This window comes from Stegostoma tigrinum, chromosome 33 (assembly GCF_030684315.1).
Source record: "Stegostoma tigrinum isolate sSteTig4 chromosome 33, sSteTig4.hap1, whole genome shotgun sequence".
In the NCBI taxonomy this organism is placed as follows: domain Eukaryota; kingdom Metazoa; phylum Chordata; class Chondrichthyes; order Orectolobiformes; family Stegostomatidae; genus Stegostoma; species Stegostoma tigrinum.
This window is the reverse complement of record NC_081386.1, coordinates 4,344,534-4,367,815: the sequence shown is the minus strand read 5'-3', so window position 1 is coordinate 4,367,815 and position 23,282 is coordinate 4,344,534. Positions and strand designations below refer to the sequence as shown.

At 43.2% G+C, this 23,282-nt stretch overlaps 1 protein-coding gene across 3 annotated transcripts in view; it reads right to left on the bottom strand.

Moving 5' to 3' along the window:
- Window positions 1–23,282, bottom strand: part of cemip (cell migration inducing hyaluronidase 1) — a 227,616-nt gene that overhangs the window by 99,681 nt on the left and 104,653 nt on the right. For all 3 annotated transcript variants that reach the window (XM_059639312.1, XM_059639311.1, XM_059639313.1), the window contains exons 3-7: window positions 15,642–15,779; window positions 9,970–10,111; window positions 8,941–9,177; window positions 7,973–8,152; window positions 1,944–2,014 (exon numbers count right to left, since the gene is read on the bottom strand). In XM_059639312.1, coding sequence (XP_059495295.1) covers window positions 1,944–2,014; window positions 7,973–8,152; window positions 8,941–9,177; window positions 9,970–10,111; window positions 15,642–15,779 — 768 coding nt within the window. The remainder of the gene's footprint in view (window positions 1–1,943; window positions 2,015–7,972; window positions 8,153–8,940; window positions 9,178–9,969; window positions 10,112–15,641; window positions 15,780–23,282) is intronic.

Below are 23,282 nucleotides of genomic sequence, written 5' to 3'. Positions count from 1 at the left end.
ATATTAGGTTAAAGGCTGAATTTTCTGACTGCATGTTCCTAGCTCCGAGTCTCACCAGAAGGGGGCACCCTTGGCCAACCATACATTTACCATCAAGTACGAAGCTGGATGAACACAGCAGGCCAAGCAACATCTCAGGAGCACAAAAGCTGACATTTCGGGACGAGACCCTCTCTGATGAAGGGTCTAGGCCCGAAACGTCAGCTTTTGTGCTCCTGAGATGCTGCTTGGCCTGCTGTGTTCATCCAGCTTCACACTTTATTATCTTGGATTCTCCAGCATCTGCAGTTCCTATTATCTCCCATTTACCATCAAGGACTCATTCACTTCAGTGAAGAGACAACAAAGTGCATCTAATCTACAGCACAGTCTATTGAGAGATAAGCGTCCATTATATTGTCTCAATTCTGGTATCGTTCCTGTGAAACATTTTCGCACTCCTCAATACCAACATGTTTGTATCATAATATAGAGCATCTCAGCATTGGTTTAGACTCGTGTTTATGCTCCTCACAACCCTCCTTCCATCCTTCTCCATCTAGTGCTATTATCAGCATAACCTCATATTCCATTCCCCCTCATGTAGCTTGCCCTTAAATGCATCCGTGCTATTGACTGCACTTGTCCTTGAGGTAGAGACTTCAACATGTTACTCACTGTATGGACAAAAGTCCCTCTGGAAGTTGAATTTTGCAGTATTATAATAGCTATCATGTTTTATGGGCCTCAGAAACGGAAACATCCCCTCTAAATGGGTCTCTATTTGGTTACACTTTAGCCTGCTCTTTTCCAGAGCATGAAGTCCCACTCTGTCCAGACTTTAAGTATATCCTGTCAGTCTGGCGTTGTCTTCATGAATTCTTATTAGGCCTTGTGATAACCCCGACAAGGTCCATGGGAAATCACTAACTCATCTCCTACTCTCCGTGAGTATGGGTTCCCATGGTAACAGGCATTGGCCAGCCCCTGGAACTCATCAACTAAGGTAGGAGTGATAATGGGAACTGCAGATGCTGGAGAATCCAAGATAACAAAGTGTGGATCTGGATGAAACAGCAGGCCGAGCAGCATTGCTGCGTTCATCCAGCTCCACACTTTGTTAACTGAGCTAGGAGGCCTGGGTTCAAGTCCCACCTGCTCCAGACATGCTGATTAAAGCAGACCTAGCATGCAATGTCTATCTATGCTCTCAATACCTTTAGAGTGAGGTGAGCACCAGGTAGGGAATGCAGTGCTTTATTCAACCAGCCCCCTGACTCCACTTTTATTTAGTCATTTCCCACTCTTCCTCCCATCTCACTTCTGATTGTTCACATTGCCCATAATGGACTTTGCATGTAAACTTCTAATTGGCTGCACAGGTGGTCACCGTTGGTGGTTAATTGTTGAAAACAAAAAAAAAGTTTTGCTGATTTGATGGTGGAGAAGTTGTTCAGTTGTGTAGGATAACACTTCTGGATACAAGAAGATAAAGCAGTCCCAAAGGGGCCTCAGGGTGTAATGTTAATGAGCTGAACGCTGAGGCAAGGGTTGAACCTGGGTTTCTAGCACTATGAGGTAGCAGTGCTAACCACTGGGCCATCATGCCATACATCGTTCCAAACCTGGCCCACTAAGGCTCAGAGGTAGGTTTGATTTCCTGATATAACCGTAGATTTTGACAAAAATCAAAACAGAAAACTTGTGATCAGAGACAATGGGAACTGCAGAGGCTGGATGAACACAGCAGGCCAAGCAGCATCTTCGGAGCACAAAAGCTGACCTGTTCTGAAGAAGGGTCTAGGCCCTTGAACGTCAGCTTTTGTGCTCCGAAGATGCTGCTTGGCCTGCTGTGTTCATCGAGCTCCACAATTTGTTATCTCAAAACAGAAAACTTGCCAGTTTATAAAATCTGATGTTAGAGTTGATAATAATAAGAATATAGAATGTGTCCCCTCAATTACCTTGGTAGATAACATGATCTTCAGCAGAAGACTCAGGTGATCCTTTAACTGTGATGAAACTCCAAGGATGCCTTTGGATTGAAAAAGAAAGAATATTTACATTTGCATAGCACCTCTTGCAACCAGACAATAAGACAATTATTGCAATTTACAGAGAGTGAAGCACTTTCTAAGTGTTGTCACTGTTGTAATATGGGAAATGTGGCTGCCAATTTGTATTCAACAAGATTCCACAAACAGAAATGTGGTAATGCTTGGCACTTCTTTTGTCATGTTGATTGAGGTTTAAATATTTCTGATGTATCCCAGGGGAACTTTCCTGTTCATTTTCAACTGATGCCATGGGATCTTTTACTTCTACAAGAGAGATTGGGCCCTCTGGTTCTACATCCCAACTCCAAGCCAGGGGAACATCCTTCCTCTATGTCTTCTGTGGAACTCTACACAAATTTAGTGTCCTTCATTAAGATTACCTCTCATTATTTTACACTCTAGAAAAAGATAGGCTGGCTTCACTCATAGAAAAATTCTGCCATCCGAGGAATCAGTCTTCTGAACCTTTGCTGCTCTCCCTCTCTAGCAAGTATGTCCTTCATTAAGTAATTGGACCAAAACCATACACGCGTTCTTCAAGTATTTCAAGCCCACCGACTCCCACAGCTACCTAGAATACACCTCCTCCCACCCACCCCCCTGCAAAAATTCCATCCCCTATTCCCAATTCCTTTGCCTCTGCCTCATCTGCTCTCAGGGTGAGGCATTCCACTCCCACACTACCCAGATGGCCGCGTTCTTCAAGGACCGCAACTTCCCCCCAACAGTGGTCGAGAATGCCCTTGACCGTGTCTCCCGCATTTCCCATAACTCATCCCTCACACCCCGTTCCCACAATAACCACCAAAAGAGAATCCCTCTCATCCTCACATACCACCCCACCAACCTCTGGATGCATCATCCAGCTCCACACTTTGTTATCCACAATACTTCAAGTGCAGTCTTCCTAATGCTCCATATAATTGCAGCAAGTCTTTCTGGGAAGGCCAACATTTCATGAGTCTTCCTAACTGCTTGCTGCACTTAGATGATGCCTTTCAGTGACTTATGAACGAGGGCATCCCAGTCCTATTAGTAATCAACACTTCCCAATCTGTCCTATTTCAGAAAGATTCCACATTTCCTTCTTCCCTCCAATCAAAGTGGACACTTCATATTTATCCACATTTCATCTGCTATGTTTATGCCCACTCAACCACTCTGTCCCAATCTCCTTCAATCCTTTTTTATATCCTCCTCACACTTCATCTTCCCCATGTTGTTTAATATCATCAGCAAATATGGAAATTTACATTTGATCCTCACATTCAAATCATTGAGGAACAGTTGGGTCCAAGCACCAAGCCTTTCAGTACCCCAAGAGCTCGAAGATTAAAATAATCTATTTGTTTTTACTCTTTGTTGCCTGTCGATTAACCAGTTTTCAATCCATGCCAGTTTATTGCATGTGTTCTTATTTTGTTTACTAACCTCCTGCATGGAATGGAACCTTATCAATAGCCTTCCAAAAATATAAATATACATCATTCACTAATTCCCCCTTATCTATTCTGCTCAATACATTCACAGAATTTGTCAAATATGGCTTCCCTTTCACAAACTCATGTTGACTCTGCCAGTCCTACCACTGTTTTCCAAGTGCCCAGTTTGGAATATACCTGTTACAACAGGTTCCAGCATCATTCCTCCCATTGATGTCAGGTCTGTAGTTTCTCATTTTTCTTTTCCCTTACTTAAATAGTGGGGTATTTGCTACCTTCCAATCTGCAGAAGCTGTTCTGGAATCCACAGAGTTTGGAAGATGATCACCAACACATTTGTTATATCTGTAGTTACAGAGATAGTAGGAACTTCCGATGCTGGAGAATCTGAGATAACGAAATGCGGAGCTGGATGAACACAGCAGGCCAAGCAGCAGAGGAGCAGGAAAGCTGATGTTTCATGCCTGGACCCTTCTTCAGAAGGGAAAGGTCTTTTTCTGAAGAAGGGTCTAGACCCGAAATGTCAGCTTTCCTGCTCCTCTGATGCTGCTTGGTCTGCTGTGTTCATCCAGCTCTATACCTTGTTATCTCTGTTATATCTATAGTTGCCTCTTTCAACATTCTGAGATGACAAAGTGAATGGACTGATCATTTTTCAGTCCCATAAACATTCCTGGGTACATTTTTTTACGAATATGAATTTCAGTTCCTCATTGTCACTAGTTCCTTCTCCAGTACTCCTGGGAGATTGTATCCTCCTCAGTGAAGACAGTGTGGCACTCTGTTAGCCTATTTTATATGCTCAAGTCTGCAGAATACAGCTGGCTCACAACACGTTCTGACTCAGTTGAGAGTACCACCAGCAAAGCCATAGCTGAAACTTAAATCCAAGGAGCTGGTTAAAGGCATATCTTCAGTGGGCAAAGACAAAATACTGCTTAAATTTACATGATCAAAATAAATATTTGCAAATATTAGAAACCAATTCCCTCAAATAGCCCTCAAAATTTAAACAAATATGAAGAATACAATTTAATATTAACTTGAGTTTAGATTAGATTAGATTCCCTACAGTGTGGAAACAGGCCCTTCAGCCCAACAAGTCCACACCGCCCTTTGCAGCATCCCACCCAGACCCATCCCCCTATAACCCACACACCCATGAACACTACGGGCAATTTAGTATGGCCAATCCACCTAACCTGCACATCTTTGGACTGTGTGAGGAAACTGCAGCACCCGGAGGAAACCCATGCAGACATGGGGGAATGTGCAAACTCCACACAGACAGTTACCTGAGGCTGGAATCATACCCGGGTCCCTGGTGCTGTGAGGCTGCAGTGCTAACCACTGAGCCACCATGGTGCCCCGATTCTAGTTTTGATGCATCTTCTGACTATGAAAACTTGGATAACTAAATATAATGCTGTCCAATTAGTGAAAAGATCTTTGATGAGGCAAGGTTTGTCTTACAGCTCTGTTTCCAGTCTGGTACATTTAATTTCTGAATAACCTGCTGAATGGGAACTATCGGATTACATTAATTAAATTATTAAACTTTACCAATCAAGACTCAGTGTCACATTGCCTCCCATCAGCAGACCACTTTACTTCTCTGATGATGTGATTATACAGGTCTTGCTGTCTATTTGCATTGTATCACTGCAGTGCTAAATGTTGGTGAACTGGAGTTATCACATGCCACACAACACAGTGAGCAAGTATTATCAACACTAACACTGGGATACACATCACACACTTACACGCAGCTTCAAGGGTAGCTCCAAGGAGTGGCAGAGATTTAAAGAATTTTCCGCTTGTTTTTTACAGAGGAAATTGCATATTGGGTTTGGCTGACCAGAAATATGCAAGGGACAGTTAACAGGGCTTCTAATCCGAAAAGATTTATATTTACTTGCATTTAGATTTTATTGTCACACACACTCGAGCACAGGAATATAGCAGTACAGTGAAAAGTGTACAATTGGCATTCTCTGGTGCCACCATAGAATACAAAAGAGGATTAAAAGCAGAAGCAGAAATAAATTAAACAGCCAAAAGAAAAGGAAATGTCCAGATCACTCCCCAGTCCTTGCTGCCTGAAGAACAAAGCCACGAAGCCTGGCCCTCAGTCTGTAAACACTCAGGTGTCCCTGGTCCCCACACGCTACCACAGCTGGAATGCCACCACCTCCACCATCAGGGACCTGGGCACAGCCACGGCCTGGATCCACCTCGCCGCCACTGGAGCCATGTCGCCATTTCTTCGGCGCCACCTTGTCACCACTGAGGTCATCGCCGCCATGAGGCCGCGCAGGGCTGATCTCGGCAACGCTGCTTCCACTAAAGCCATCGGGTCCTGTATTGGCTTCCAACTTGACACTTGGGCCAACTGTGCCGAAGCAGCCAGAGCCTTGCTCTGGCTTATGTTGCCGTCAGCGCTACCTCCTGGGACCACCATTTCAGCAAAGGATCCCATCGATACTGATCTCCCGGGAAGGGATCACTCCTGCTGCTGCAAACACTCCAGGATGGGAAGCTAATGAAGTTACTCAAATGTAAGGCAGACAGATTGCTAACATTTTGGACGTTTGAGAGCGGCTTGTGTTTGAAAGTGTAATGAAATTGATTCTCAGGTGATGCAAAACTAGGAGGAATAGAAGGAATGGGAGTTTAATGAAGATGCTGTGGAAATTCAGAGCTACTCATAAATATTTGCAAGTGGTCAGAATTACAAGAGGTAAGGTACAGATATATGTCAAAAAAAAATCAAAGGCAGTTAGATCTCAAAGGGAGTCTTGATGACAGGAATGGCCTTCTACCGTATTTATTGCTAAGATAAGGCATGAAAGAAAAGATGCTGGGCCAGAACACATTGCCTGTCCTTAGCTAGGAGGTGAGCCACCTTTTAACAACAACTGCTGTCCTTGGGGTATGGGTGCACATACATTGCTGTTAGAGAGGGAGTCCTAAGGATATTGGCCTGGGATTGGTGGAGGAACAGCAATATATTTCCAATTAGAAATTATTCCAAAAACCGTACTAAAGATCCCTCTAAGATTGCCCAATGCAGCAAGAGAAGCTGAACTTTTGTAGGAGGAAACATGAGTGAAGTCATTCGGATAAATTCCAATAAACTAACTATTCTCAATCCATTGATGAATAATGTTTGCTGTTGAGGACTTCCTGCCACCTTTCAACTATAATTATGAAAATATTAAGATTCTCTTGGAAAATGTGTGGATGACTGAGATAGATAAGTACACTAGGCTAGAATTACTGTTTGGCAGCTGAGACGAGGTAAATTGTCACATGTGATCAAGTCCATAAGACAATGAGTAATAGGAATAAAACTAGGCCCCTCAGCCCCTTGAGCCTAATTTGCCTTTCAGTAGGATCATGGCTGATCTGACATTCCTCACATCCATTTTCCTGCATTTCTCCCCACAGCCCTTGATTCTCCAACTGATCAAGAATCTATCTCAGCCTTCATATATAACAACTCTGCCCCCACAGCTGTCTGTCCAGAGGCTCATAACCCTCTGAGAGAAAAGAGTTTCTTCCTCAGAGATAATGGGAACTGCAGATGCTGGAGAATTCCAAGATAATAAAATGTGAGGCTGGATGAACACAGCAGGCCAAGCAGCATCTCAGGAGCACAAAAGCTGACGTTTCTAGGCCTGAAACGTCAGCTTTTGTGCTCCTGAGATGCTGCTTGGCCTGCTGTGTTCATCCAGCCTCACATTTTATTATCTCAGAGTTTCTTCCTCATCTGTTTTAAATTGGTGCCCCTTTATTCACAATGCACTCTGGTCCTCGGCTCTCTCATGAGGGGAAACTCCTCTTGGCATTTACCTTGTGAAGTCCCTTAAGAATGTTATGTTTCCAAATGCTTCTAAACTCTAGTGGAGAGTGCCAACCTGTTTATCCTTTGCCTATAAGACAATCCCTCCATAACAAGGATCATCCTAGTGAACCTTCTCTGAACTGCCTCTAATGAAATTATATCTTTCTTTAAATAAGGGGACAAAAATTGCTCACAATACTCCAGATGTGGTCTCACCACCACCTTATACAGCTGCAGTAAGACTTCCCTACTCTTATACTCCAACCCCCTTGAAATAAGGCCAACTTAAACTCCTATTTAACTCCTTTGCCATTTCCTTGTTGCCAAAAACACTCTTCATAGATTGATTTTTTTAAATGTGCACTTTGACCTTTCTCTTCCTTTCTTTATGTTTAAAGAATGCGCTCATTGTCAGTTTTTATATTCCTCACTAGTTCGCCCGCTTAACTTACTTTTTGTGTCTTTATTATCCTCTTAATCCTCCTTTGCTGTATTCTGAATTTATCCCTGTTTTTGGGGCTATCACTGACTTTAGCCTCATATTCTGCTTTTCAAGTCAAGGCATTAAAATTCACCAAGTAGTCAATTTTACTTTATGATTTAAGATTTCTTTTCCCAAAAAATATACACGTTTTAACATGTTTTACCTGAATCCGAGGTGTCTGAAGTACTTGCTCCCCAGCTTTGACAGTACATTTTTGGCAAAGTCATCCAGAAGAGTTGATCCCTCATCATTCACAGCTACTGAAATGATCATGCCTTCCTTTACTCTGTCCAGGTACTCAGCAAGCCGTTTACTTTCATCTTTGCTTTTATATGTATCAAATCTGCATTTTTTAAAACAAACAAAGTACTTAATTTGTGGACATGGTATTAAAGTCATCAATCATCTTGAGGGTAGCTAAGAACAGAATGTACGGAGTTTAAACCCAACAAGAAATCCATCAGTGTTATGAGTACACACATGCCAAACAGATGTAAATCAACGTCACATGTCACAGGAGCAGTAGCAGTTGCTATTACTCCCTTTTGAACATTGGAGAGAAGATGTTGTATCTTTTATATCTCTCAGAGCTCTGTAAGGATGACACAGAGTGACCTGATGGCTCAGTGGTCAGCAGCGCTGCTTCACTCTGCCAGGCACCTGGGTTCGATTCCTACCACTGACAAGCGTCCATTTGGAATTTGCATGTTTTCCCTCTGTCCGTGTGGGTTTGCTTTGGTTTGTACCCACAATCTAACAATCTGCAGGTTAGGTGGAATGGCCTTGGGAAATGTAAAAGTAGGGTGGGGGATGGGTCTGGGTCGGATGCTCTTCAGAGGTTTGGTGTAGGCTCAATGGGCTGAATGGCCTGCTTCCACGCTGTACAGTTTTTATGGCACGAGCTTCTATGTGTGCAACAGGTTTTATTCATAATGCTTTAAAATGCCTGCTCACCTTTCAACTTCAGCTTCCGAGACTTTCTGCAGTTTGTTTGCCTGTCTGAGTGCACACCCCAAGCTTAACCAATGAGTCACAGTAAGCATCGATAGTAAACAGATGCAATTAATCAAATGTAAAACATTAGAACACTACAGACAGGCTAGAAAGCTCAACAGAGTGGTTTGATCATACCTATCCGAGTGGACAACCTCTCCAATCTGGTTAATGACGTGCACTATGATTCCTCGGTGGCCCCAGCTTCTTTCAAAGTAGTAGCCACCTTCACTCATCCCACCAGGATGGAGGGTGCTATTTAGAAACGTCCAGGACAGTTTGTGAGCACCATGAAGTTCAAGTGTCCCTCCTCTACTAACTCCAATATATTTCAACCCAAAGTAGCTGTGAAGTCCTTCTGTTTCTTTATCCGACCTACAAATAGGGTATAACAGAGGTGAAACTCATAGCTGCATGGCACTTAAAACAAGAAAAGAACAAGCCTTTAGTATTCATAAGCTATTTGGGAAAGATATTTTGAAGCTGTGCTCCAAATGTTTAAGTAATTTTAACTTATAACCAAAAGTTGGAGGTTTTCTCAATTTCCTCCTTCAGAAGTCGCTCACTGTTTTAATTCTCAGTGAAGTTAATGAATGTCAAAATTGGGAGATAAGTGTAAGAACTTCTGGATCAATATTGTCCATTTTACACTTCATGGAGGTTTGAGAGGTCTGTTGTTACGATTCAAGTAGGAGCCAACATAACCAACATGGATAATTTTTAAAAATTATTAATTCATGGGATGAGGGTGTCACTGGATAGGCCAGCATTCATTGCCCATCACTAATCGCTCAGAGGGCAGTTAAAAGTCAACCATATTGCTGTAGGTCTGGAGTCACATGTAGGTCAGACCAGATAAGGATGTCCTGAAGGACATTAATGAATTAGATGAGTTTTTCCAACAATCGATAATAGATTTGTGGTCATCACTAGATTCCTACTGCTGATTCTTTAAAAAATTTAATTCAGATTCCACCATCTGTCATGGCAGAATTTGAATGCAGGTCCCCAAACATTATCTGGGTCTTCAGATTCATGGTCCAGCGAAAATACCACTAGGCCATCACCCCAGTGAGTGCATTGATTTCTGCACCCAAATTTGTGTGGTTCCTGATTAGTGAAGGTCCATGCTGCTAATTTGGAAAAACTACTCCGTACAGTACTGACCTGCCGTATAAAATGATGTTGACATCATTCTGAAATGGGCAGTCTTCACTGCCAATGTGCAATTCCCCACCATCTTCAATAAGAATACTCCGTGTACGAAGAATGATAGTTTCCTCATTGCCGTCTGAAATGACCAGTTTTCCTGCAGGAGGAGATAATGAACAAGTAACACATAGCAGGAATCATGGGCGGCTCATGTGATGTTACAGTTGACTAAGAGGTCATTCAGCCCATCAATGATGTGCGTATGTCTCACAGCTATCTAATGCGCCCAATTCCACACAATCATTTAAATCACTTTCGAAATTCTGGTATTCGAAGGGTGCAAACAAAGACTTCCACTAACACAGAACTGCTGATTTAAATTATTGGGACTATTCACTGGGAGGGTATGAAGATGGTCTGATGCCTTTTCTGATTTTATGGTGTGGTTTTGCACAATATTGGAATAGGGGCTTATTTTTAAGGTGCAGACTTAATGGGCCAAAGGGATGTTTTCTGTGCTGTAGACCTCCATGGCTCGATGATAAAGATTGTGTTCGTTGTTAACACTAAGCACCCACGCAGAAACACAAAACAGCAACTGCCAGGAACAAAGATGGCACTTCTCGTGTACTAGCCATGATCGAATGGCGGAGCAGACTCAATGGGCCAGATGGCCTAATTCTGTCCTTTATCTTAAGATAATCTCACTGCAGAGTCATAAAGCACAACACTCAACTATTCAAAGCAAGGAAATTAATAAAGGTACAAGTAGGTTTTTATTGTGAAAATAGGATCATTTCCAGTACAGCCAGCCTTCTTTGGGACTTTGTGGCTTTGGGAGGGGAAGAAAGGTGAGGCAGTACAAGTAGGTAGGTACTGAGGAGATCTACTGCCCAGAACTCCATTCTGTCAGCCTCACTCCCCCTCGGTTCCAGCCTCCAAGGCCTTAGTGAGAACTGCAGCACAGGCTCAAACTCAGCCAGCAGCTCATCGCAACCAGCTGATGTCACCAGTCCCATCTGCACAAGAGCTGGTGACCATCTTCTCAGCCATTTTGGTTTCTGGAGTAACCACAACGCTTTTTTTATCCCGCGCCAAACGCAGGAAATTCAGTACCACAGTGACACATTGTCTGGCTGTCAGCTTATCTTCAAATTGGCATTGAGACATGTCCCAGGCTTCTAACAGTGTGTAACATTATTAGAGCACCAATGGTGCCATTTTGAAGTTCAATACATCAATTCACGTCACCTCACAGCCTCGAACAGTAAAACATTTGAGAATAGCAAGAAGGATGCCATTCACCACCCTCAGCCTCTTCCCATGGCACCAGCACCATTTAAACAGTTTTCATCACACACTCAAGGGATGTGGCCTGGGCAGCATTTATTGCTCATCCCTAACTGCCCTAGAGAATGTGGTGGTGAGCTGCATTCCTCAACAACTGCAGTCCATTTGCTGAGAGGTAGACCCGCAATGCTGTCAAGAAAGGAGTTCCAGCAACAGTAAAGAAACAACAATATATTTCCAAGTCAGGATGCTGAGTGGCTTGGAGGGGAACTTGTAGGTGGTAGTGTTCCCAAACATCTGCTCTTGTCCTTCTAGATGGAAGGTACTGTCTAAGGGGCTTTGATGAGTTGTTGTCACACACATTGTAGATAGTATTGAATGACTGTTTGTGGATGTGGTGCTATCATCAGGCTACCTTGTTCTGGATGTGTCAAGCTTCCTGAGTGTTGTGGGATCCACAATCATTCAGTAAAATTAAGACTAGTCATCAAAATCCTGATCTGTGCCAAGTTCTGGGGAATCAGGAGTTGAATTACTTGCTGCTGAATTCTGGGCCTCAATCTGGGTCTTATATGGGGAGCCCAGACAGTTTCTGGTCAGTTGTAACTTCAGGATGTGGATAGTGGGTGGGGGAGGGGCGATGCTCCAGCCATGGCAATGTCCTTAATTGTCAAGGGGCAATGGTTGAGATGGTCAATGCCCAGCACTTGTGTGATGTGAATATTACTTGCTAATTATTGTGTCAATCTTGATGTTGCCCAGCATTCTATTTGCTATATTTGGACACAGATTGCTTCACTATTAGTATTGCCATTGGTGCTGAAATTTATGCAAACATTTTCAGCTCTGACCTTATGGTCCAGGGAAGTTTAATATCTGTGATGCTGAGGACTTCAAAAAGTGACCAAGCAAAATTGTCCAGTTGACACTTCTGGCTGAAGACGTTTGTAAAAACATCAGCCTTGTGTTTTGCTGAAATTGGTGCCCTTGACCTCTCTCATTATTGCTGATGGAGATATTTGTCGAGCCTCTTCTGCCATTGAGTTATTGATTGTCTATCATCAATTATGAACTGGATGTGGAACTACTACAGAGCTTAGGTTTGATGCTTTGATTCTGGGATCGCATGGGACATCAATTGCAGGCTGCATCCAGTATTTGACACACAGGTAGTATGGTTTGGTAGCTTCACCAGGTTGATACCTCATCTTCAGGTATGTCTTGTCCTGGCATGCCCTCCTGCACTCTCTCCGAACCATGGCTGATGATCCCTAGGCCTGATAGTAATGGTTGAGTGGGGGATATGCCAGGCCATGAGGTTGCAGATTGTGCTGGAGTACAATGTGATGACCCACAGCACTTCATGAATGCCTGGTCTGGGTTGTTAGATTTGTTTAAAGTCAAACCACTCAACATAGGGGTATTGCCACACAATGAGGTCATCCTCACTCCAAAGGTGGCACTTTTTCTCCAAAAGAAATGTGCAGAGGTCACTCTTACTGATAACATCATAGACAGACTCATCTGTGGCAGGCAAAATGGTGAGGATGAGGGTCATTTTCACATTTCCCTTTTGCTGGTTCCCTCACCAGCTGCTGCTATGTCCTTTAAGGCTGAACTAGTTAAGTGAATGGTAGTGCTGTTAGTGGGGTTATTAAGTGACCCTTCCCCACCCCCAGCTAGAGTGTTCAGGTACACTGCTGGTGTTTGCTGGTTTTTGGAATTGTTTTGAGTTGCTAACATACCTTTGGAGCAGAACAGTGCCTGGAATATGGCTCAGCCCCAACTTGAAGAATTCTGGATGTGATTATACTGAGAAACTCCCATGTGCTGCAAACAAGCTGTTTGCAAAGCAAGGAGGAGGAGGGGAAGATGGGCCTCTGCAGGAGGATATACCCACTCACGGTCCACAGGAAGCAGCTATCCAACTACAGACTCAAGGACAAACAAGGCATTTGTCATCTCGGCTTCACTGAAACCTGCCACCGGCTGCAACCTAAGAGCAAGGAGCAGATGGCATTGTCACCATGACAACCACTTTATAATAATCAGGCTCTTTCCAAGGCTGGAGCAGGAGGCGTTTGCAACATCTCGGCAGTCTGCTGCCCACTGCTTCATGCAGCATGTCTCTGAGGCTCTAGGTTCCAGGAGAATGGAACGCATTGGGATGGACAGAAGCAGGCAGATTGAGCTGCAGGCTTTACAGGAACAATAGGCCCTACTGGGGGCATAGCTGCATGCAGCCCAGTTTGTGGGTGTTGCAGTGTCAACCCCGAGATGCTGTACAATCAAAGAGGAAGCCACTTCCTCAATGTGAGTGGACACAGAGCCTCATGCTGGTCAATGCCAGCTTTCCTGGTGGCATTCAAAATGGCTTCATCCTGTGGCTCTTCACATACTGTCTGTGTTTCAGCTACAAATCCCAACGGTACAGGTGACTACTCGATGAAGCCCTCTGGGTGACAATGGCTCTGGTACCCAACGCTGTCTCAAATCAACATCACGTATACTCTGCCCATGACCCTGCCTCTGCTCCCTCCTTTGCCAGCAGTAAAAGCTGCGCTGCCACAAACAGTATGGCACAGTAGATCAGTGGGATGCTGAACCCTTTGCCTGGGCTCATTTGGAGGACCCCTACTGTACTTAGCACAGCACCAATCAGGATTCTTGTAGCTTACTGCATGTGGCACCATGTGGCTACCATGGGTCCCAGGTCTTCGTGCCAGCTGCATGGTGAGCTGCTAAGGAAGAGGAGGAGGGAGAGGGGAGGAGTCAACAAATGCTGATCTAGCCAGTCCACGAACCCCTCCTTCTACTGATGGAGCCAGTAAATCCGCCCCATTTCCACATTCAACTCTAATTCCACACCTGCCCTGTTCCAGTGATGGCACCAGTTTGGCAACAATACCAACATAAAAGCCACCACAGAACAAACATTTCAGCAAAGTTTAAAAACTAAAACACATCATATCGCAAACTGAGGTCAACCAATCAGCCTTGTGTTGCCTGGCTTCCATGAGTCTCTCTCGGACGTAGTGTTGCTGGGTAGTGTTATCCCAATGGCTGCAGCTTGGTTGGGGGTGGATGGGAGAAGTCTGTGACTTCCATTGGGTGGTTGGGGAATGCAGAGGGACCTGTAGGTCATCCTTAAGCAGCTTGAGGCCCTGGCATTAGACTGAATCATCTTGCCATGGGTGGCAGCAGACTCAGTTGCCTGGTTGGCAAGAAACAGCAGCACATTGCATCCTTTCACGCTAAGAGATAAGAGGTTTGGGCTCCACACTCCTGTGTGCCTGCTCCCCATGGCTGGAACTTTACAAACCTGGTAATCTGGTGGGGGGCAGCAAGTTGGCTGCTAGTTCCATGCAGAAAGCCCTCATCTAAGTAGATGTTGGATCTGTTCAGCTGGACGAAGTGGTGAGGTGTTGGAGGAGGATGGTGTGGTCACTGTGTCAAAGAGAGCTCGGGATGGATGAAGCAGGATAATCTGTGGCTTTGAAAAGACTTGCTTTGGTGTTGTACTGGGGTGAAACTCCACCAAGTGACCGAAAGAGGGAGCGCCAGGAAAAGCTGGCATGGATTGGGGAGGTGGCATCATGTCAAAGTTCTCTGGCAGGGAAGGGGTGTTACCTTGCAAGAGCTGTGCTTTGAGGCATGGGGGTGATAGTGGCAGATTGAAAGGGAGAGGGGAAATCTGTAGAAAACAAAACTGTACCAGCTAACATGGAGATCAGTAGGAGAATTGGGTGGTCAGCAGTTTGGAGAAATAGGGTCAAGGGAGCAGGAGATGAATCTCAAGACATTGGAGAGGATACAAGGGGAGATGGGAGAGGAACTGGAGAGAGAGGTGAGGAAGTTTGGCTCAGTAAGCTACGGGAGCAGCAGAGGTAGTTGACAGGATGGAGTCAGTGCCAGTGAGTCCATAATTTGCTTGCCCTTGTGGCTGATGGGGGCAGAGCAGGGGAAAGGTGTTAGAGAAGATGGTGTGCAGTCAAGAAAAAAAAGTTTGTATTTAAGGATAATCACTGTGACCAATTATTAGGAGAATTGGTGGTGGTGAAGGTGGTTTTGATGCATTGAGCCATGTGACAGTCTCAGGTTCCAACAGGAAATGGCATTTGAAGTTGGTTGCACTGACCACATTCAATAACAATTTGCTTGCTGCTGCTTTGGAAATCCTGACACACATCTACCTCCATACCCATGTTGGATCTTGCTCAATTTTGTTGTAATTTGAAAAGTAAAAGGTACAGAAGCATGTTCTGAACAATCTAATTCACAATTTACAGTCACACTAGTTATATGAATCCCAAAGGGCAAAGTTTTTATTTTTTTTTATTCTATAGTATGAACTAAAAAAACTCCCTTAAAGCCTTTAAGAAGTTGTTAAAACGTACCTCCATCAAAGATGCGAATAGAATGGACTGTAGCAGAAGACGACAGCAGCAGTTTCCGATTGTGTCCAACGTTCACTCGATGTTCCTTATTGTGGCCGGGATTCCAGAGGTGGAGATCTGGGTCCTGGTCAGGACAAGCTTTTTAACACAAAACAGATTGCCATTAGTTCATAATCCAGCATTCTCAATATGTAATACAGAACCGGGCGCATAACCCATCATCCTTAATCCAGAACATGCCTGTGTCAGACAGGTTTGCACAAGTATGTACATGCACACTGAGTAAGCTAATCATTCATTGAAGCTGTCTTTGCTCTGCCATATTCCTTTCTTCATTTTATCACCTACTCCTTGGAAATTCATTATCATGGAATACAGTTTGGGAGCAAGCCATTCAGCCCATCGAGTCCACACCAACCCTCTGAAGAGCATCCCACCCAGAACCAACCCCAAACACTATACCTATAATGCTGCATTTCCCATGGTTAGTCCACCTGGACACAATGGGCATATTAGCATGACCAATCCACCTTATCTGCACATCTTTGGACTGTGGGAGGAAACTGGGGCTCCTGGAAGAAACCCTTGTAGATACAAGGAGAATGTGCAAACTCCACACAGACAGTTACTCGAGGGTGGAATCTAACCTGGGTCCCTGGTGCTGTGAGGCAGCAGTGCTGAAGATTCAGCTGCTGTGCTGCCTAAAATTATCTTGATGTAACTGTGGTAAGTCTATTTCAATGAGCAAAATGTCTTGGACAAAATGTAATCTCTGCTTTGCAGTTAAAAAGTTTATTAGACCTGCTTGAATCATTGTGGAATTGTTCTAATCCAAAGATTAATGATCATGTAAATGTTATTAATTTGCTTCCTACTTCAGTATCCAGAAACTGAGCAAATAATTGCGAATAGTGAATTAACAATTGGACAAAGGGCCTGTGTACGCAGGGTAGTGAAATCATAAATTGGTAGCTAGGACAAAGAGGCCCTCCTCATTTCCCAATGGTGAAGCCTTCAGACAATTTTCATGGCTTTAAAAAAAAAAGTCAGAATAGCTCCTTTCACAGATTTTTGTAATTTAAATGTAAGTCCTGTGCTTCAGACACAAACAAAGAATGTTTATACTTGTCGAAATCTCTGATGTCATCATGATTGGATGGTTCCGAACTATTTCTGACAAGCAATCTCTCTCTTTGCTAATCCTAGAGAGGGGACGGGAGGTGCAGAAGAAGCTGGGACATTTTTTATACAGCCTAGGCAGCTGAGGGGTGACCTTATGGAGGATTGTAAAATCATGAGGGACATAGATAAAGTGAATAGCCAAGATTTTTTTCCCTAGGGTGGGGGAGTTCAAAACAAGACAGTACATTTTTAAGGTGAGAGCGGAAAGATTCAACTGTGGCCTGAGGGGCAACTTCTTCACACAGAGGGTAGTTCATATATGGAATGAACTGTCAGAGAAAGTGGTAGATGCAGGTATAGTTACAATATTTGAAAGACTTTTAGACAGGTACATGGATAGGAAAGGTTTAGAAGGATATGGGCCAAATGCAGACAGGCGAGACTTGTTTAGTTTGAGAATCTTGGTTGGCATGGACAAGATGGACTGAAGTGTCTGTGTCTGTGCTGTATGACTGTAAGTGGCTGATTGTCGGGAGTAATTCAATCTGAGTCCTGTATATTTAGTGATATTCCAAGCATCCATCCCTACTGCAAAATAAAAAAAAAGTTAAAAGATATTGAGAAGTGAGAAGAAGGACCCATTTGGTTTATTATAAGGGCGTTATTAAGACCATAAAATATTGGAGCTGACTTAGGCCATTTGTTGCATCAACTCTGCTCCACCATTCAATGAGATCATGCCTGATCTGATAATCCTCAACCGAACTTTCCTGCCTTTGCCCCACAATCTTTACTAATTTAAAATCTATCCGTCTCAGCCTCGAATATATTTAATGACCCAGCCCTGACAGCCCACTGCGGTAAAGAATTCCACAGATTGGCTACCCTCTGAGAAAAGAAATTCCTACGCATCTCTGTCTTAAATGGGTGATCCTTATTCTGAGATTTTGCCCTCTGGTCCTAGACACTCCCAAAAGGGAAAACATTCTTTCTGCATCGACTCTGTCAAGTCCCCTAAGAATCTTAAAGTTTCAATCAAGTGACCCCTATATTCATCTAAATTCCCAGCTTTTTCAACCATATGACACTTGCTCTGTAGCTAAGGTAAACCTAGTGAGCCTTTTCTGGACTAACTAAGTAACCATTCTGCTACAGCAAAGTCATGTTTTTAAAAAAGGGCAAATTTACAGTTTGAAGTCTCATAGCGTGGGAACTAGGTAATGGGCAGCAGATTGGCATATCTTTCATACCTTTCAGCACTCGCCATTGGTTCCAATCAAAACCAATCCCCAAATGATGGAAAAGCATCTTCTCCAGGTGCTTTCCAGGCAGGTACTACGTGAAATCAACCTATACAATCTCAATCCATTTTCTAGTGAGAATCTTTGAAGCATAAATTTCAGCTGATTGCTCCTCCATAAGAGGAACACCACTCTCTTGCCAGGCCTACATCACTGCCTTTACTTCACAGCCCTGCCAATCATCTTCCTACACAAAATCATCCAATTTTCCTTTATAACGCATTATTGAACCTACCGCCCCTGCACCCTAGACCCTCACCACTCCCAATATGAAAAATACTTTTCCACACACACCATCTACTTTTTCAGCATCTGCCTTGTATCAGTATCCTCTGGTTCTTGATCCTATGCCACACTGTTCTCTCTCTCTGCCTTTCTCTCTTTCTATGTGGATAGATTCTGATCACATTCAATTTTGAGATTTATCAAATCTACTTTTAATCAGAACACAACAACAAATCACAGCAGCTGCTGGAAATTTTAAATAAAAACAGTAAATACTTGGAATACTCAGATCAGGCAGCAACTGGGAAGTTAAAAACAGAGTAAAGGTTTCAGGCTTGAGATTTTGAACTCCAATGAAAGTCAGAGTTGAAATGTTTTTCTCTTCACAAATGCAGCTTTACCTTCTCTCAAGCTTCCCTTTTCCAAGATGGTCTTCATCCTTGGAGCTATCCACTCCAATCATTTCTGTGACTTCCCTAAGGCTTCCCACTGCTTCCTTAAATTTGATGCCCCAATTGTCCAGTTGAGGTTGAGCTAGTGTTTTATGAAGGTTTGCCATAACTTGCTTGCTTTCATGCTCTATGTTCCAATGTATAAAGTTTATGTTCCTATGTAGCTTTTTTCTACCTTCCCTGTCACCCTCGAAGATGTGAGCATTTATAACCCCAGTTCTCTCTGTCCATCCTCCCTTCCTCCTTGTTCTTCTTCCCAACATGTATCAAATCACTCTTGTCTGCATTGAATTTCTTCAGGCACGTCTGCCCATTTCCACAAGCCTGTCTATATCATTGTGAAGTCTATCCCTTTCCTCCTATCAGTTTACAAAACTTCAAAGATTTTTAAAATTGGTTTTTAAAATTGTGTTTTTCACACTCAAAGACTGATGATTAATATATACCAAGCAAACAGTGCTGCTGGTACTGAGCCCTGGGAATCCTCCTTAAACATACATGCATCCAGCCTGGTAACCAAACCACTCTGTTTCCTGTCACTCAGCCAGCTTTGTATCCATGCTGTCTCTATAATTCTACGATTGCTGACAAATCTGTTATAGGGCAAATCGACAAATACCTTTAAGAAGTCTATTTAGGCTGTATCAAACACATGACCCCTCTTTCAGCCTCTCTGTTAACTCATCAATAAACTCAATAAAGGATTCAATTAAAGAATTTCCATAGCCACTCGCTGGGTAAAATGGTTACCACCATGCCACAGTTGCCTCTTTGGAAAACCATCTTAAATCAATGTCCTCTGGTTCTCTAATCTTCCACAATTTCTCCAACTGTTTTAAAGGGGATGCCATTGAAGGTGGCGAGATAGGTGGAGACGGCAATTAATAAAGCATGGAGTGCCCTTGACTTTATTAATAGGGGCATGCAGCAGAAGACAAAGGAGGGTATGTTGAATTTATAGAAGACACTTGTTAGACCTCAGTTGGGGTATTTTGCACCATTCTGGGTGCCACATTATAAGAAAGACATGAATGCATCCAAGAGAGTACTAAGGGATTTACAAGAATGAGAAACTTCAGTCATGCAAATAGATTGAAAAGGTTGGGACTGTTCTCTTTGGAGAGAAAAAAGGCAGAAGGAAATCTGATAGAGGTTTACAAAACCATGAGCAAACTTGATAGAGTAGATAGGGAGAAACTGGTCCCACTCAAATGAACAGAACGAGGGGGGCGGGCGCTTGGTTTAAGGTAATGTGCAATGAAGCAAGTGTGATGTGAGAAAATACCTGTTCACACAACAAGCATTGTCTGGAAATGTGGTGGAGGCATGTTCAATTGAAGCATTGAAGAGGTGATTATTTGAATAGAAATGGTATGCAGGGATGTGGGGAAAATGCAGGAGATTGGCATAGAACCAGTGCAAACATGATGGGCCAAATAGCCTCTTTCTGTGCTGCAGCTATTCTGTCATATAGTCTCTGTCTAGACCTCTCAATTTTGAACACTTCCATTAAATAATCTGTACATACCCACATGACTGTCAAATTGTTGTGTCTAATCTTTTTCTCACCAATAAGGTTAAACCATGTTGCTGGGTTTACCTTTAGACATTTTTTTTTGAACAAAGGTGTAACATTCATGATTCTCCGGTTTTCTGGCACAAACTCTGTTACCTGAGGAGGATGAGAAGTTTATGGGCAGCATCCTCCACAGCATCCTTCGTTCTTATTTCTCTCAACATCAGCTGACTCATCCCCTTTGGTTCTGGTGGCTTGTCCATTTTAAGTACAGTCAGCCTTTCTAATACCTTCCTTTGTCCATTCAGTGAATGGTGAAGCATTTTATATTTTGCTTTGTCAAGGAACAAAGTATTATAATTGTCATCTCTCAGCCACGTCCTCTGCCTCTGAATTTATTCCCTTAATTGATTCTGCTCTTCCCTCTTACCACCCTTTGATTGTTTATAATTTACAGGAAATTTTAGTATTTCTTATATATAAGCTGTCCTTATCCTGGTAGGCCAGTTAAATAAACAGGCAGTGGTAGCAAGCAGTTAGGAAGGCAAGTTGTATGTTGGCTTTCATTGCAAGATGATTGGAGTTCAGAAGTAGGGATACCTTACTGCAGTAATTTAGGGCCATGGTAAGACTATAGCTGGAATAGTGTGTGCAGTTTCGGTCTCCCTACCTAAGGCAGGATATACTTGCCACAGAAGGAGTGCAGTGGAGGCTGATACACAGGATGGCAGAACTGTCCTGTGGGGAAAGATTGCTTTCACTGGGCAGGTATTCACTCGAGATTGTTGGCGCTCACTAATGAGTCTGATTGTCCACCAAGAAAATCCCATGTCGCTGGTGACGGGCTCTGAGGCTCCTTATGTGGCTGAAGACCCCAATCCTAGAGCCATGTTTGCAGGAGGTGGAGTTGGTCTCAGTTCTTTAGATCATTGGCATTCCTTTCTCCAGTTCCTTTTCCATACTTCATCTTGCTGTCAGGTGGTTGCAAAGAATCGTGTCCCTTCACACAAGAGTTTATTCCAAATTGATTTCTTCTGAATGAGGGTCTCCCGTGCATTAACGGTTATGTTGCATTTCTTGTGGGAAGCCTCCATGGAGTCTTTGAAACCCCTCCCTTGTCGTCTTTTCATTCGAATACCTTCCTTGAGTTGGTTGAAGATGATTTGCTCCAGTAGTTGAAACCCAAGTATCCTAAACACAGAGCTAGACCAGAGGAGTTGGTTTTTGATGATCATGGCTTTGGTGTGGTACTATTATTTGCTTCAAGGATACTGATATTAGTACGTATGTCCTCCCAGCTGATGTGGAAATTCCTTCTCAAACAACATTACATCGCAATGGTTCTGAATTGGCATCTACATATAGTACAAACATTGAAGTCATATGAAGATTTGAAAGGATAACTGCCTTACATGTAAGGACCTTGGTATCAGCACAAAGATTTAAGACTATTATCCTTTTATGTCTGAACGTGATGCTTGCAGATTGGATACAATGTTGAATATCTCTGCTCAATGTCAGCCTTAGATGACAGGTAGCTTCCTAAGTTGGGGAAATGTTCCACCTTTGGGAGGATTTTTCCATTGATCTTAACAGAGGAATGGGCCAGAATTTGATTTGGAATTGGTCCAGAACAAGCTTCCCAGCGGTGTGGACATTGTCAGCAGGATAGACGGGAAACATTTTAACCTCAACCAGTTAAAATCCAAAAAATAAGTGTATCCAGAGTTCAGAAGATAGAGAGGGCATCTGATTGACACACTATGTGCAAGGAGGATATTTCCCCATGTTAGGAAGTCCTGAACCAGGGGCCACAGTCTCAGAGCACAGAATCGGTCATTTAGGACTGAGATGAGGAAACAGTTCTTCACGCAGAGGTTGATCAAGCCGTTGAATTCATTATCACAGAAGCTGGTATATTCAAGAAAGTGCTTGATTAATTTTTAGACAAAGGCATCAAAGAATATGGAGAGAAAGCAGGAATGAGGCATTAAAAGAGAGGATCAGCCATGATCATATTGAACAGTGCAGCAGAGTTCAAAGGGCCAAGTGGCCTAATCCCACTCCTAGTTTCTACATTTTCCTACGACAGATGTTCAGCTAACTAATCTGCAGTTTCTTACTATCGGCACTAATTCTTTTTTAAACACAGGAGTCACATTTGCTGTTTTACCAGCCCTTCTGCATCATCAGAATTGTGAAAATTTAAAATCAACACATCAACAGTCTCATGAGCCAGTTCTTTTACCATTTTAAGATGAAATCCAAAAGGATTTTCTCGCCTTCTCCTTTGAGTAAAGGAGTTGGGACATAATGTTGAGGTTGTAGAGAACATTGATAAGACTTCTTTTAGAATACTGTGTCCAGTTCTGGTTGCCCAGTTATACGAAGGATATTATTAAGCTGAAGAGGGTTTAGAAGAGATTTTCCAGGATGTTGCCGCGTATAGAAGATTTGAGTTATAAAGAAATGCTGGGCAGGCTGGGACATTTTTCATTGGAGCGTAGAAGGTTGAGAGGTGACCTTGTAGAAATTTCTATCGATAGAGTTAATACTAGTTGTCTTTTCCCTAGGATGGGTGCTTTCAAGAATAGGGGCACATTTTTAAGGTGAGAGCAGAGAGATTTTAAAAGGACATGAGGGGCAAGTTTTTACACACAGAGGGTGGTTTGTGAATGGAATGAACTTCCCGAGGAAGTGATGGTTGTGTGGTCAATTACAATGCTTAAAAGGCACGTGGAAATGTACATGAATAGGAAATGTTGAGGGATATGGAGCGGAACAGGCAGGTGGGACTAGTTTAGTTTGGGATTCTGTTTGGCATGGACTGGTTGGACTGAAGGGTCTGTTTCCGTGCTGTATGATTCTATGACTTAGAAACTTGAAGGACCACAGCTCCAAAAGTTTGCTCAGTCCCATTTGTCTGGTGTTTGTAAACTTTTTTTAGTTCATCCCTCCCTTTCACTTTGTGATTTACGGTCATTCGTGCTCCCTCTTCGCAGGAGTGATCCAATTAATCTCCCTA